The sequence below is a fragment of the Lissotriton vulgaris genome, chromosome 1_1 (assembly GCF_964263255.1).
Source record: "Lissotriton vulgaris chromosome 1_1, aLisVul1.2, whole genome shotgun sequence".
In the NCBI taxonomy this organism is placed as follows: Eukaryota; Metazoa; Chordata; class Amphibia; order Caudata; family Salamandridae; genus Lissotriton; species Lissotriton vulgaris.
In genome coordinates this window covers 16,255,955-16,271,724 of record NC_141685.1, presented here as the reverse complement: position 1 = coordinate 16,271,724, position 15,770 = coordinate 16,255,955, and the positions used below count along the sequence as shown (strand labels likewise).

At 48.8% G+C, this 15,770-nt stretch overlaps 1 protein-coding gene across 1 annotated transcript in view; it reads right to left on the bottom strand.

Annotated features, from left to right (window-relative positions):
- Positions 1 to 15,770, bottom strand: part of LOC147736975 (uncharacterized) — a 260,978-nt gene that overhangs the window by 201,301 nt on the left and 43,907 nt on the right. Inside the window, exon 2 of the mRNA XM_086954532.1 lies at positions 5,407 to 5,517. Coding sequence (XP_086810658.1) covers positions 5,407 to 5,517 — 111 coding nt within the window. The remainder of the gene's footprint in view (positions 1 to 5,406; positions 5,518 to 15,770) is intronic.

The following is a 15,770-nucleotide window of genomic DNA, read 5'->3' as shown; positions in this document are numbered from 1 at the left end:
TGTGATGGGTAAGCAGTGCTGTGTCTAGTGCGGCTATACACCTTGTACGAACCTCCGTGAGGGTGTGGTCTCTGCTGTGATTGGTAAGCAGTGCTGTGTCTAGTGAGGCTATACACCTGTATGAGCCTACGTGAGGGTGTGGACACTGCTGTGATGGGTAAGTAGTGCTGTGTCTAGTGCGGCTATACACCTTGTACGAGCCTACGTGAGTGAGTGGTCTGTGCTGTAATGGGTAAGCAGTGCTGTGTCCAGTGAGGCTATACACCTTGTACGAGCCTACGTGAGTGAGTGGTCTGTGATGGGTAAGCAGTGCTGTGTCTAGTGCGGCTATACACCTTGTACAAGCCTACGTGAGTGAGTGGTCTCTGCTGTGATGGGTAAACAGTGCTGTGTCTAGTGCGGCTATACCCCTTGTATGAGCCTAAGTGAGTGGTCACAGCTGTAATGGGTAAGCAGTGCTGTGTCTAGTGAGGACATACGCCTTGTGTGTGCCTCCGTGAGTGTGTGGACACTGCTGCGATGGGTAAGCAGTGCTGTGTCTAGTGCGGCTATACACCTGTACGAGCCTAGGTGAGGGCGTGGACACTGCTGTGATGGGTAAGCTGTGCTGTGTCTAGTGAGGCTATACACCTTGTACGAGCCTACGTGAGTGAGTGGTCTCTGCTGTGATGGGTAAGCAGTGCTGTGTCTACTGCGGCTATACACCTTGTACGAGCCTACGTGAGTGGTCACTGCTGTGATGTGTAAGCAGTGCTGTGTCTAGTCAGGACATATGCCTTGGGTGTGCCTCCGTGAGTGTGTGGACACTGCTGCGATGGGTAAGCAGTGCTGTGTCTAGTGCGGCTATACACCTGTACGAGCCTAGGTGAGGGCGTGGACACTGCTGTGATGGGTAAGCTGTGCTGTGTCTAGTGAGGCTATACACCTTGTACGAGCCTACGTGAGTGAGTGGTCTCTGCTGTGATGGGTAAGCAGTGCTGTGTCTACTGCGGCTATACACCTTGTACGAGCCTACGTGAGTGGTCACTGCTGTAATGTGTAAGCAGTGCTGTGTCTAGTCAGGACATATGCCTTGTGTGTGCCTCCGTGAGTGTGTGGACACTGCTGTGATGGGTAAGCAGTGATGTGTCTAGTGAGGTTATACACCTTGTACGAACCAACGTGAGGGTGTGGAAACTGCTGCGATGGGTAAGCAGTGCTGTGTCTAGTGAGGCTATACACCTGTATGTGTCTACGTGAGGGCGTGGACACTGCTGCGATGGATAAGCAGTGCTGTGTCTAGTGCGGCTATACACCATGTACGAGCCTATGTGAGGGCCTGGTCACTGCTGTGATTGTTAAGCAGTGCTGTGTCCCGTGAGGCTATACACCTGTACGAGCCTACGTGAGGGTGTGGTCACTGCTGTGATGGGTAAGCAGTGCTGTGTCCAGTGAGGCTATACAGCTTGCACGAGCCTACGTGAGGGTGTGGACACTGCTGCGATGGGTAAGCAGTGATGTGTCTAGTGAGGCTATACACCTTGTACGAACCAACGTGAGTGTGTGGACACTGCTGTGATGGGTAAGCAGTGCTGTGTCTAGTGCAGCTATACACCTTGTACGAGCCTCCGTGAGGGTGTGGTCTCTGTTGTGATGGGTAAGCAGTGCTGTGTCTAGTGAGGCTATACACCTTGTACGAGCCTCCGTGAGTGTGTGGACACTGCTGCGATAGGTAAGCAGTGCTGTGTCTAGTGAGGTTATACAACTTGTACGAGCCTATGTGAGTGAGTGGACACTGCTGCGATGGGTAAGCAGTGCTGTGTCTAGTGCGGCTATACACCTTGTACGAGCCTCCGTGAGGGTGTGGTCTCTGTTGTGATGTGTAAGCAGTGCGGTGTCTAGTGAGGCTATACACCTGTATGAGCCTACGTGAGGGTGTGGACACTGCTGTGATGGGTAAGCAGTGCTGTGTCTAGTGCGGCTATACCCCTTGTACGAGCCTACGTGAGTGGTCACTGCTGTGATGGGTAAGCAGTGCTGTGTCTAGTGAGGCTAAACTCCTGTACGAGCCTACGTGAGGGCGTGGACACTGCTGCGATGGATAAGCAGTGCTGTGTCTAGTGCGGCTATACACCTTGAACGAGCCTACGTGAGGGTGTGGACACTGCTATGATGGGTAAGCACTGCTGTGTCTAGTGCGGCTATACACCTTGTACGAGCCTACGTGAGGGTGTGGACCCTGCTGTGATGGGTAAGCAGTGCTGTGTCTAGTGCGGCTATACACCTTGTACGAGCCTACGTGAGGGTGTGGACACTGCTGTGATGGGTAAGCAGTGCTGTGTCTAGTGCGGCTATACACCTTGAACGAGCCTTTGTGAGTGGACACTGCTGTGATGGGTAAGCAGTGCTGTGTCTAGTGCGGCTATACACCTTGTACGAGCCTACGTGAGGGTGTGGACACTGCTGTGATGGGTAAGCAGTGCTGTGTCTAGTGCGGCTATACACCTTGTACGAGTCTACGTGAGGGTGTGGACACTGCTGTGATGGGTAAGCAGTGCTGTGTCTAGTGCGGCTATACACCTTGAACGAGCCTACGTGAGGGTGTGGACACTGCTGTGATGGGTAAGCAGTGCTGTGTCTAGTGCGGCTATACACCTTGTACGAGCCTACGTGAGGGTGTGGACACTGCTGGGAGGGGTAAGCAGTGCTGTGTCTGGTGCGGCTATACACCTTGTACGAGCCTACGTGAGGGTGTGGACACTGCTGGGAGGGGTAAGCAGTGCTGTGTCTGGTGCGGCTATACACCTTGTACGAGCCTACGTGAGTGGTCACTGCTGTGATGGGTAAGCAGTGCTGTGTCTAGTGCGGCTATACACCTTGTACGAGCCTACGTGAGGGTGTGGACACTGCTGGGAGGGGTAAGCAGTGCTGTGTCTAGTGCGGCTATACACCTTGTACGAGCCTACGTGAGGGTGTGAACACTGTTGGGAGGGGTAAGCAGTGCTGTGTCTAGTGCGGCTATACACCTTGTACGAGCCTACGTGAGTGGTCACTGCTGTGATGGGAAGTGTCTGCCCTTGATAGCTCATTCACCATTCTAGGTGACTAAAATTTTCATTTTGATAAAATTGAAGATAACGATACAGCTACTCTCCTTGCAGACCTGATAACCTTTGGCCTTTCCTCGTTGGTAAAGTTCCCTACCCACGAAGGAGGTCATATCCTTGATGGGATTTTTACTAATTTGGAGGACCTACATGTTACTGAAATACTCCCCATCACCTGGTCAGATCACTATGTCATAATGGCTTCATTTATCACCCATGACACTGGAGCACTTAAGGCAAGTGTAAGTCCTCGCCAGACATATCTGGCCTGGAACGACATCGATAATGACAGTCTAGAATCACTCCTGACCACCTCCAAACCTCTCCTCTCACACGACCCAAATATTGCCATTTCTCAATTTAATGAGTGGGTGGGATCTGCGACCTCCGCTTTGGTCCAGACTAAACAATGCTCTCGCAACAGATCCTCTCCTTCAGCCCCTTGGTATTCCGAGACCTTAAGAACACAGAAACAATTGTGTAGAAGGTACGAAAGGTGTTGGCGTAGAGACTACTCCGAAGAGGCCAAAATCAAATATAAAGAAATGGTGACCAAATACAAAATAATGATAAGTGAGGCCAAGAACAAGTTTTACTGCGAAAGAATAGAACTATCCAAAAACTCCAACAAGGCCTTGTATGAGACCACTAAACAGTTAGCAGGTGATTCGCCCAACTTACACCCTCTCCCCTCCCAACCACTCTGCGATGCGCTGGCAGAATTATTTTTTGATAAAGTTAATGATATCTATGCAGCCTTCGCTAACGGTGCTAAATCCACTCCTAAAACCATCTCTGAGCTGGTTTGTATCCCCAGGACCAGCCCATCGCTCCTCCAGTTTGCAGAGGTCTCCACAACCCAGATTAGGGACATTATGTCCTCCATTAAATCAGGCTCCACCCTTGACCCATGTCCTTTCAAAGTACTTTCCTCAGTTACTGAAGTGGTTCTTCCTGTTATTACCACCATTTGTAACACTATGATCACTACAGGTATTTATCCACTTACTTTGAAAAAAACCCTAATAAGACCTTTGCTTAAAAAATCTAATCTCGACATGGATGAACTTAAGAGCTATCGGCCCATTGCTAACCTCCCAGTCTTGGCAAAGATTGCTGAAAAGGCTTTGAATTCTCAACTTTCAGCCTTTATAGAGGAACATCACTTATTGGATGATTCCCAGTTTGGCTTACGTCAATATCATGGGACGGAGACGGCCCTGATCAAGGCTGCGGAGGATATTAGGGCTATCCGTGATGCTGGGGGAACAGCAGTACTTATACTGCTGGACCCGTCAGCAGCATTTGACATGGTCGATCATACCATCTTGATCGTCCTTGCCATCAGGAATGATGGCCAAAAAATTGCTGACGAATTCAATCAGGGCATGCAAGCCATAGGGAATTGGATGGCTTCCAATTGCCTGAAATTGAATTCTGATAAGTCCGAAGTAGTTATCTTCGGAAACCTGACCCCTGACTGGTCGTCCCGCTGGTGGCCACTGTCTTTAGGTCCTCCCCCCACACCTGTAAGCAGGGTGAGGAATCTGGGAGTCATTTTTGACGACCGCCTTACCTTCCTCCCACATGCTAATCAGATTGCCTCCTCTGCTTTTTATAAGCTACGACTTATAAACAAAATTCTCCCCTTCCTTCCGACCTCAGCAGGCAAAACTTTGATTACGTCCCTGGTTCTGTCCACCTTGGACTATTGCAATGCCCTATTCCTGGGCACACAAGAAAAGTTCTCAATAAAATGCAAGCCATCCAAAATGCAGCTGCTAGGCTTTTGGGAGGTGTTCCCAAATTTCACTCAGTGTCAGGAACCATCAGAGAACTCCATTGGCTTTCTATCAGGAATAGAATAAAATTTAAAACTCTTTGCATATAAAGCTTTGCATAACCAGGGACCAGCCTTTCTCACTAAAAATCTTATTCCTTAGACCCTTGCGATCTTCTAATTTACACGAGTTAGTGGTACCCCGTACCAAACTAGTGTCATGGTGTGACAGAAGATTCCTCGTGTCAGCACCCAAACTCTGGAATACCCTACCTTTGGCCATTAAAACCAGCTCGTCTCTGTGGTCTTTTCGAAAGCAGCTTAAAACCTGGCTTTTTAATCAGTGATCCCCTTCCCCTCTTTGGCTGTACATAGCAGATATTCTAGCGCCGAGATGCCCAAGGGCCTTCATTCGCGCTCTACAAGTGCTATAAATAAATAAATAAATAAATGGGTAAGCAGTCCCTTGTGTAGTGAGCACATATCCAATATGCATGAAGCAATAACTCTCACATCAAGGCTAAAGCCCGGCTTGCTTACTTGGGGAACTAGTGACACTGCCTCTTCTCTCAGACTCAGTGTTGTCCAGCGGGTGGAGCAGTTGTGTTCCTCTCGATCTCAATGAAAAGACAGTACTGGCAATCAGGGGGCCTGTTAAAGAAAGAAATCAAAAATTAATATTAATACAAGAGTGCAACACACAACACTGACCAGTATCTGATGTTTGTCTCACACATGTTCATTGGTTGAGCGGATATCGAGCACAGCACATCAGGCTCAGTCCAGAAGTGACACATGTGCACACCCTTCAAGAGAGACACTGAGAGAGAGGTCCTCGCTTCCCTCACAAAACACAATGTGAGAGATGTACTTCCCTTCAGGAGAGTCGGAGTGAGAGCGGTGCTTCAAGAGAGACCGTGTGGGAGATGGTAGCATCCTTCAAGAGACAATTTGAGAGACACCCTCCACCAACAAGAGAATCAGTGAGAGATACGGCTCAAACTCAGAGGAGAGAGAATGTGAGACGTGCCCCCTCAGGAGACACACTGCAAGAGGGATGTATTGTGTCTTGCAGGCTTCCTTCCCCTGTTTAGGTGAACGGATGCATGAATGGTTAGTGTGGCCACGAGAAAGGAATGAGGTCATGGAATGTCAGGGTGCGTATTCCGATTCTGGGTGGGCAGGTTAGGGACCACTGATGGGAGGACGGCATCCTGGGAGAAGTTACCAGAGTGTGAATGTAACAGAGTGGGAGTGTAACATGGAATAAAGAACCGACCTGTACCAGAGTGTGATTGTAACATGGAATAAAGAACCGACCAGTACCAGAGTGTCATTGTAACACGGAAAAAGAACCGACCTGTACCAGAGTGTGACTGTAACATGGAATAAAGAACCCACCTGTACCAGAGTGTGATTGTAACGGAATAAAGAACCGACCTGTACCAGAGTGTGATTGTAACGGAATAAAGAACCCACCTGTACCAGAGTGTGACTGTAACATGGAATAAAGAACCTACCCACGCTGCCGGCCATTTTGCTGTTGATGTTGTTGTTGTCTCGCCCTGCCCGAGTCTCCGCCCCGCTCCCGCCTTCACAGCTGACCCTCCCTCCCACTGAGACTATCAGGCCCGCGCCGTGAAGATAGCGCTGTGACCGTCCTGCTTACAACAGACACGGCCGCTCCTCCACGCTGCTCCCGACCTGCCTCCTCTAACAGACTGGTATCGTTGCTCTCCCCAGCTGCCTACACTCACCGCCATTATCGCTTAATTGCGCACAGCGCTGCATTTAATATAACTTTCTCGCACTGTAGAAGCGCTTTATTTTGGTAAAACCGCCGCGAGTAATTTTAAATATCCCGCTCTGAAGGACCACATTGCTGCATGCATCGCCGCATTTTGTGTAAATCACCTCGCACTGCAAGACCAATTTGATTGCCAAGATCGCTGTTATTAATTTGGTCCACTTACATTGCAGGATCGTTTTCTCTGTACTTGTTTGTTCAGTGTGCCTCACAGCGCTGAACCACCTCTCCTGCTAAGTGGCTGCGGATATTATTGTGCCATCGCTTTGTGTTGCCTTGACTGACTTTAATTTGAGTGCCTTCTACACACTTTGCTTTACTTTGGTTGCTTGCTCCGTCCGTCCCAAGCTGCCGGCCATTTTGCTGTTGATGTTGTTGTTGTCTCGCCCTGCCCGAGTCTCCGCCCCGCTCCCGCCTTCACAGCTGACCCTCCCTCGCCCCTCCCCTTCCACTATCCACATATGACAGGTGCATTTACGCGCAGCGTCCAAGCGCTGCGGCCGCGCCGAAGGTGCGCCAAAGGTAAGCCCGTCTACGCCCGTCCGCGCCTGGACCGCGCCCAGCGCCAGACCCCCTGGTTCCCGCAATGCCCAGCCCACTCGCCTCACTTACAATGCCACCACCCTCCTAGCCCTTAACCCCGGCCGTTCCCCCATCTGCGTCCAAGCCGCTCCTGGACACACCCATGGACCCTTCTCTTGCTACTCCTGCAAGTTCGACGGCACCAAAACCAACTCCTCTTCCACCAACACCAAACAGAAACCTGACACCAACCACCTAAAATGCATCCTGCTCAACACCCGCTCGGTCCACAGACACGCCATCGACCTCTGGAATTTACTAGACACCATCTCACCGGACGTCGCCTTCCTAACAGAAACATGGATGAACGCCTCATCAGCCCCAGACATCACCATTGCCATCCCGGAAGGATACAAGATCGTCCGTAAGGACCGCATCAAGCAAACAGGAGGAGGCATCGCTATCGTCCATAAGAACTCCACCCGCATCTCAACCAGCTCAGCCGTCAACCTTGCCAGCGCCGAACACCTCCACTTCCAGATCCACACCGACCCCAAGACCACACTCAGGGGCACCCTCCTCTACCGGCCTCCAGGACCCCGTGCACAATTCAGTGACGACATCACTGAATTTATCACCCCACACGCCCTCCCCTCCGAGGACTACATTCTATTGGGAGACCTCAATTTTCACCTGGAAAAGAGCAATGACAGCAGCGCCACCACCCTTCTGGACAATCTCGCCAACCTCGGACTCAAACAACTTGTCACTACCCCCACCCACACTGCAGGTCACACACTCGACCCCATCTTCACCTCCAGCAAACATGTCTCATTCAGTCACACCACAGCTCTTCATTGGACGGACCACAGCTGCGTTCACTTTATCTACAATAAGACCACAATCCACAACCATCCTCAACCCACCCTGCGAAGAAACTGGAACAAAATCACCATCGACCAGATCTCCTCATCGCTTCTTCTCAACCCCCCTGCCCACTCCTCAAACCCCGACCAAGCAGCCATTAACCTCACCCAATGGCTTTCCAACAGTGCCGACATCCTAGCACCGTTGAAAAAACGTCAAATCAAACTAGTCAGCAAAAACGCCTCCTGGTTCAACGATGATCTTAAGAAATCGAAGAAACTCTGTCGCTCTCTCGAGAAGGCCTGGAAAAAAGACCCAAACACCAGCACCAAGGACGCCTTCAAAAACGCCACCCGCATACACCACCAACTAATCCGGTCTGCCAAGAAAGCCGCATTCAAAGACCGACTACATAACAACGCCCACAACAGCAAGGAATTATTCAACATCGTCAAAGAATTTACCAACCCATCAGCCAACTCCAACGACATCACCCCCTAACAAGCCCTCTGCGACTCCCTAGCTTCCTTCTTCCACGACAAAATCGCTGACATCCACAACAGCTTCGACAACCGACCCGGAGACCAACCCACCCAACCTGCTGCAGGACCTTCACCCCCCTTGAACATCCTTAACGACTGGAACCCAATCTCCACTGAGGACACCATCCGCCTGATGAACTCCATCCACTCAGGATCCCCAACTGACCCATGCCCTCACCACATCTTCAACAAAGCAAACTCCATCATAGCACCACACCTCCGAGATGTCATCAACTGCTCCCTCAACTCCGCCACCTTCCCGGAAAGCTGGAAACATGCTGAACTCAGCGCCCTTCTGAAAAAACCCACAGCTGACCCCACCGAACTCAAATACTACCGCCCCATCTCGCTTCTTCCATTCCCGGCCAAAGTCATCGAGAAAGCTGTCAACAACCAGCTCGCCACCTTCCTCGAAACCAACAAATCCCTCGACTCCTCACAGTCCGGCTTCCGAGCCAAACACAGCACTGAGACCGCACTTATCGCAGCAACAGACGACATTCGAACCCTACTGGACAATGGAGACACAGTCGCCCTCATCCTCCTCGACCTCTCCGCTGCCTTCGACACAGTCTGTCATAGCACCCTTCTACAGCGCCTAAGACACGTCGGAATCCAAGGAAAAGCATTGGAATGGATCACCTCGTTCCTCACCGGAAGAACCCAGAGAGTCCGCCTCCCACCATTCAAGTCAGAGGCCTCTGAAGTCATCTGCGGCGTGCCTCAAGGATCGTCACTCAGCCCCACCCTCTTCAACGTTTACATGAGCCCCCTTGCGGCCATCGCTCGCCAACACAATCTCAACATCATCTCCTACGCTGACGACACTCAACTGATCCTCTCACTCACCAAAGACCCTAACACCGCCAAAACCAACTTACACGAAGGAATGAAAGAAGTAGCCGAGTAGATGAAGCACAGCCGTCTGAAACTGAACTCAGACAAAACAGAAGTCCTCATCCTAGGCACCTCCCCCTCCGCCTGGGATGACTCTTGGTGGCCTGAGGCCCTTGGAAAAGCACCCATCCCGACGGACCACGCACGAAACCTGGGCGTCATCCTGGACTCCTCACTCTCATCCTGCTTCAACATTCTTTGCATGCTCAAAAAAACATTTCGCTGGATCCCCACCGAAACTAGAAAAACGGTCACCCACGCACTGGTCACGAGCCGCCTGGACTACGGAAACACCCTATATGCAGGTACCACCGTTAAACTCCAGAAAAAACTCCAACGCATCCAGAACGCTTCAGCCAGGCTCATACTAGACATCCCGCGCAAAGAACACATCTCTGATCCCTTGAAAAACCTCCACTGGCTTCCCGTCAATAAGAGGATTACTTTCCACCTCCTGACCCACGCTCACAAAGCACTTTACGACCTTGGACCCGAATGCCTCAACACACGACTCTCCTTCTACACGCCCGCCCCGCCAGCTGCGATCTTCCAACCAAGCCCTTGCTATCGTACCTCGCATCAACAAAACCACCATGGGGGGTAGATCCTTCTCCTACCTGGCAGCTAAGAACTGGAACTCACTTTCCACTCACCTTCGTCTCACTCAGAACCATCTAGCATTCAGAAAGCAACTTAAAACTTGGATATTCGACAAGTAGTTCCCCACCCTTCTTCAAGCGCCTGAGACCCTCTGGGTATATAGCGCGCTATATAAATAATTTGACTTGACTTGACTGACTTGACTACCAGAGTGTGACTGTAACATGGAATAAAGAACCTACCTCTACCAGAGTCGATTGTAACATGGAATAAAGAACTGACCTGTACCAGAGTGCGATTGTAACATGGAATAAAGAACCCACTTGTACCAGAGTGTGACTGTAACATGGAATAAAGAACCTACCTCTACCAGAGTGTGACTGTAACATGGAATAAAGAACCTACCTCTACCAGAGTGCGATTGTAACATAGAATAAAGAACCTACCTCTACCAGAGTGTGATTGTAACATAGAATAAAGAACCTACCTCTACCAGAGTGTGATTGTAACATAGAATAAAGAACTGACCTCTACCAGAGTGCTATTGTAACATGGAATAAAGAACCTACCTCTACCAAAGCGTGATTGTAACATAGAATACAGAACCTACCTCTACCAGAGCGTGATTGTAACATGGAATAAAGAACCCACCTGTACCAGAGTGCGATTGTAACATGGAATAAAGAACCGACCTGTACCAGAGTGCGATTGTAACATGGAATAAAGAACCCACTTGTACCAGAGTGTGACTGTAACATGGAATAAAGAACCTACCTCTACCAGAGTGTGACTGTAACATGGAATAAAGAACCTACCTCTACCATAGTGCGATTGTAACATAGAATAAAGAACCTACCTCTACCAGAGTGCGGTTGTAACATGGGAAAAAGAACCTACCTCTACCAGAGTGTGATTGTAACATGGAATAAAGAACCGACCTCTACCAGAGTGCGATTGTAACATGGAATAAAGAACCTACCTCTACCAGAGCGTGATTGTAACATGGAATAAAGAACCTACCTCTACCAGAGCGTGATTGTAACATGGAATAAAGAACCCACCTGTACCACAGTGTGATTGTAACATGGAATAAAGAACCGACCTGTACCAGAGTGTGATTGTAACATGGAATAAAGAACCTACCTCTACCAGAGTGTGATTGTAACATGGAATAAAGAGCCTACCTCTACCAGAGTGTGACTGTAACATGGAATAAAGAACTGACCTGTACCAGAGTGCGATTGTAACATAGAATAAAGAACCTACCTCTACCAGAGTGTGACTGTAACATGGAATAAAGAACCTACCTCTACCAGAGTGCGATTGTAACATGGAATAAAGAACCGACCTCTACCAGAGCGTGATTGTAACATGGAATAAAGAACCTACCTCTACCAGAGTGAGATTGTAACATGGAATAAAGAACCTACCTCTACCAGAGCGTGATTGTAACATGGAATAAAGAACCGACCTGTACCAGAGTGCGATTGTAACATGGAATAAAGAACCTACCTCTACTAGAGTGCGATTGTAACATGGAATAAAGAACCTACCTCTACCAGAGTGCGATTGTAACATGGAATAAAGAACCTACCTCTACCAGAGCGTGATTGTAACATGGAATAAAGAACCTACCTCTACCAGAGTGCGATTGTAACATAGAATAAAGAACCTACCTCTACCAGAGTGTGATTGTAACATAGAATAAAGAACCAACCTCTACCAGAGTGCTATTGTAACATGGAATAAAGAACCTACCTCTACCACAGCGTGATTGTAACATAGAATACAGAACCTACCTCTACCAGAGCGTGATTGTAACATGGAATAAAGAACCCACCTGTACCAGAGTGCGATTGTAACATGGAATAAAGAACCGACCTGTACCAGAGTGCGATTGTAACATGGAATAAAGAACCCACTTGTACCAGAGTGTGACTGTAACATGGAATAAAGAACCTACCTCTACCAGAGTGTGACTGTAACATGGAATAAAGAACCTACCTCTACCAGAGTGCGATTGTAACATAGAATAAAGAACCTACCTCTACCAGAGTGCGGTTGTAACATGGGAAAAAGAACCTACCTCTACCAGAGTGTGATTGTAACATGGAATAAAGTACCGACCTCTACCAGAGTGCGATTGTAACATGGAATAAAGAACCTACCTCTACCAGAGCGTGATTGTAACATGGAATAAAGAACCTACCTCTACCAGAGCGTGATTGTAACATGGAATAAAGAACCCACCTGTACCACAGTGTGATTGTAACATGGAATAAAGAACCGACCTGTACCAGAGTGTGATTGTAACATGGAATAAAGAACCTACCTCTACCAGAGTGTGATTGTAACATGGAATAAAGAGCCTACCTCTACCAGAGTGTGACTGTAACATGGAATAAAGAACTGACCTGTACCAGAGTGCGATTGTAACATAGAATAAAGAACCTACCTCTACCAGAGTGTGACTGTAACATGGAATAAAGAACCTACCTCTACCAGAGTGCGATTGTAACATGGAATAAAGAACCGACCTCTACCAGAGCGTGATTGTAACATGGAATAAAGAACCTACCTCTACCAGAGTGAGATTGTAACATGGAATAAAGAACCTACCTCTACCAGAGCGTGATTGTAACATGGAATAAAGAACCGACCTGTACCAGAGTGCGATTGTAACATGGAATAAAGAACCTACCTCTACTAGAGTGCGATTGTAACATGGAATAAAGAACCTACCTCTACCAGAGTGCGATTGTAACATGGAATAAAGAACCGACCTCTACCAGAGTGCGATTGTAACATGGAATAAAGAACCTACCTCTACCAGAGCGTGATTGTAACATGGAATAAAGAACCTACCTCTACCAGAGTGTGACTGTAACATGGAATAAAGAACCCACCTGTACCTGAGTGTGATTGTAACATGGAATAAAAAAATCGACCTGTACCAGAGTGTGATTGTAACATGGAATAAATGTAGCGATCGCTACCATCGACAAGGCCAAATGTAAAAGATTCCGTATTTCCAGTCCTTGGCGGAAACACTACAAGTCCCAGAAGGCCATCCGGCGCTGGGGGTTGGCTCAATGGGAGGACATTATATAAGCTCCACCTTCGGAACACAATGGGGCTTGTCAATCGTGTTCTGTATTCGCTTATAGTGGATGAGCCTTCTCGCTGCGAGTAGGATTCTTGAGGACGACACCGATCAAAAGCCAGCGTGGTCAGTTGTACCCTATTCTGCACTACGCCGATCAAAAGCCAGCGTGGTCATTACCTTGATCTGCACGACGCCGATGAACAGCCAGCGGGTCAGATATCCTGGCGATTCTCTGTTCCGAATCCTATTCAGTCGTGCAAGTACCCAGAGGAGTGCGGGCTCGCCTCCTCTTCTTTTGTATACTCTTTCTGTTTAAAGCGGTATCAAAGCTGCCGCCATTTCTTGTTTACTTTGCGGGAAAAGTTTGTGTTCTCCGTCAGTGGCTACTGACGTTATCTGATAACTGGTCTACTCCATTCCACAAGGAGGATTGTGGTTCTTAGAAGCGTTGTGCTTTCCACGCTTATCATTTGTAGTCCAGAGAATTATGTTTGTGCTTACGACCTGGTAGGCAGAGGAGTGAAGTTAACTTCTCAGTACTTCTGGTTAAACTGTCATTTCTGTACTTTGCTTGGAATTCCTTTAAGGATACCTGGGGTGGATAAACTGGTGAATAGGGAAGACAGGGGAAGAATACTGGGGTCACATAAGTTCCGATGCAGAACTAATCTCTTGCTCTCTGTCTCCTCCTCTACCTGCAGTGTCCCTGTACCAGTAACCTCATGGTGTAACGACCAGACGATACCAGAAGTGCCTTTTCCCCGATGCCAATCCACCTCCCGGCCCCTATTCGTACAGGCTCAAACAGTGGGTAAATTCCATTGTAGGGGTTTGTGTGGAACGGAGTCGGAAGGACTATCGTCTATCGTCTCTGCTGGCCATCAGAGTAAGGTTAGTGGCGCTTGCGTATTCTTGCGCTGCTCTCAATCCCGACAGATTGACAAGCCCAAGAATACCGCCCAGCCTAGACGATGGATACGAATGCTATTCTCACCTCCCTGTTGTAGAGCTTTACAGGCCTTCAACAAGAGGTTCAGAACTCCCGGATAGAGAACCAGGCTTTGTATAAAGAGATTTCTGATTTACGCAAAGACGTGTCAGACCTTGCCATGAGAGAGCCTGTGGTGAAACCATTGATTAGACCGGCCACCCTGCAGCCGCCTCCTTCCTTCCAACCCGGGGGTTCACTAGCGGCCCCATCCACTTCTACCGAAACCACTCCGACGGTCCATATAATCCAAAATCATGGGATACCCCTAGCCCCCCCGAAAGGTTTTATGGGGATCCACGGAAATTCGAAACATTTCTGAATCAATGCCGTCTGCATTTTCTATGCAAACCTATGGTCTTTCAGGACGAAGCATCCAAAACTGCTTTTCTGATGTCCTATATGGGGGGGGAACGCGTCCAGCTGGACTATTCCTTTATTGGAAAAGGATGACCCTGTTTTACATGATTTCTCTGCCTTTTGCATCGAACTCCGGAAATTGTTTGATAGGAAGTCTCAAATGTTGTCACTAGATCACAAATTAATGACCTTGAGACAGGGGTCCCAAGATCTATTGTCCTACATCACCACCTTTAACCGCCTTATCGTAGAAACAGATTGGCCGGCTCAGAAACGAATCTCCTTGTTTTACCAAGGACTTAGGGGAGAACTGAAGGATGTATTAGCTCAGGTGGTGCAATTACCTACTACCTGTGAGGAATTAATAGACCTGACCGTGCAACTAGATCACCGGTTACTGGAGCGAAAAGGGGATAGAAAAGGGGGGGGATTATCGATACTCTTACCCCTTATTTAAAACCCGGCAGGGGGTTGAAGAAAAAGCAAAGACACCAGAAGGACCAGAACCCATGCAAATAGGGGGAATACGTGGGCCTCTCACTCGGGAAGAAAGAGACAGGAGACGGAGGCTTAAACTCTGCCTATACTGTGGCAAAGGGGGGCACTTCATCAGCGACTGTAGAGCTAGGAATTACGTTCCCGGGAAAAACCCCCTTCCCAGAGGGCAGGCTGCTCTCAGTTCTAGTGAGCCGGCGGAAAACTGACGGTCTTGAATCATATAGAGACCTCTGATTCGAGACGACCTCAAGATACGGTCTCCCCTTTTGTAGCCAATACCCTACACCCTGCAGTCGCCCATATGAATGTGAGTGTTTCGCTCTGAGTTACCAATCAGAACCCTGTAAGGGTAGATGCTTTGTTAGATTCAGGGGCAACCGGAAATTATATAGACCAGACCTATGCCTTCCGCATGGGTATCCCCTGTGAAAAGAAATCAATACCTGAAACAGTTAAAACAGTGGATGGCACGATACTAACTTCAGGCCCGGTCACCTACCATACGCTGGCCCTATTAATGAGATTCGGTGAGGATAACTGTGAGTACATCCAGTTCGACCTGATTGATGCCCCTCAGTTCCGACTCATTCTAGGTATGCCTTGGTTGACACTGCATAATCCGTTGGTGAGCTGGGCTTCCCGTACAGTGAGTATGACATCCGAGTATTGCAAGGAACATTGTCGAGAAGGCATACACCAAGACTTCCCCCTTGTTCC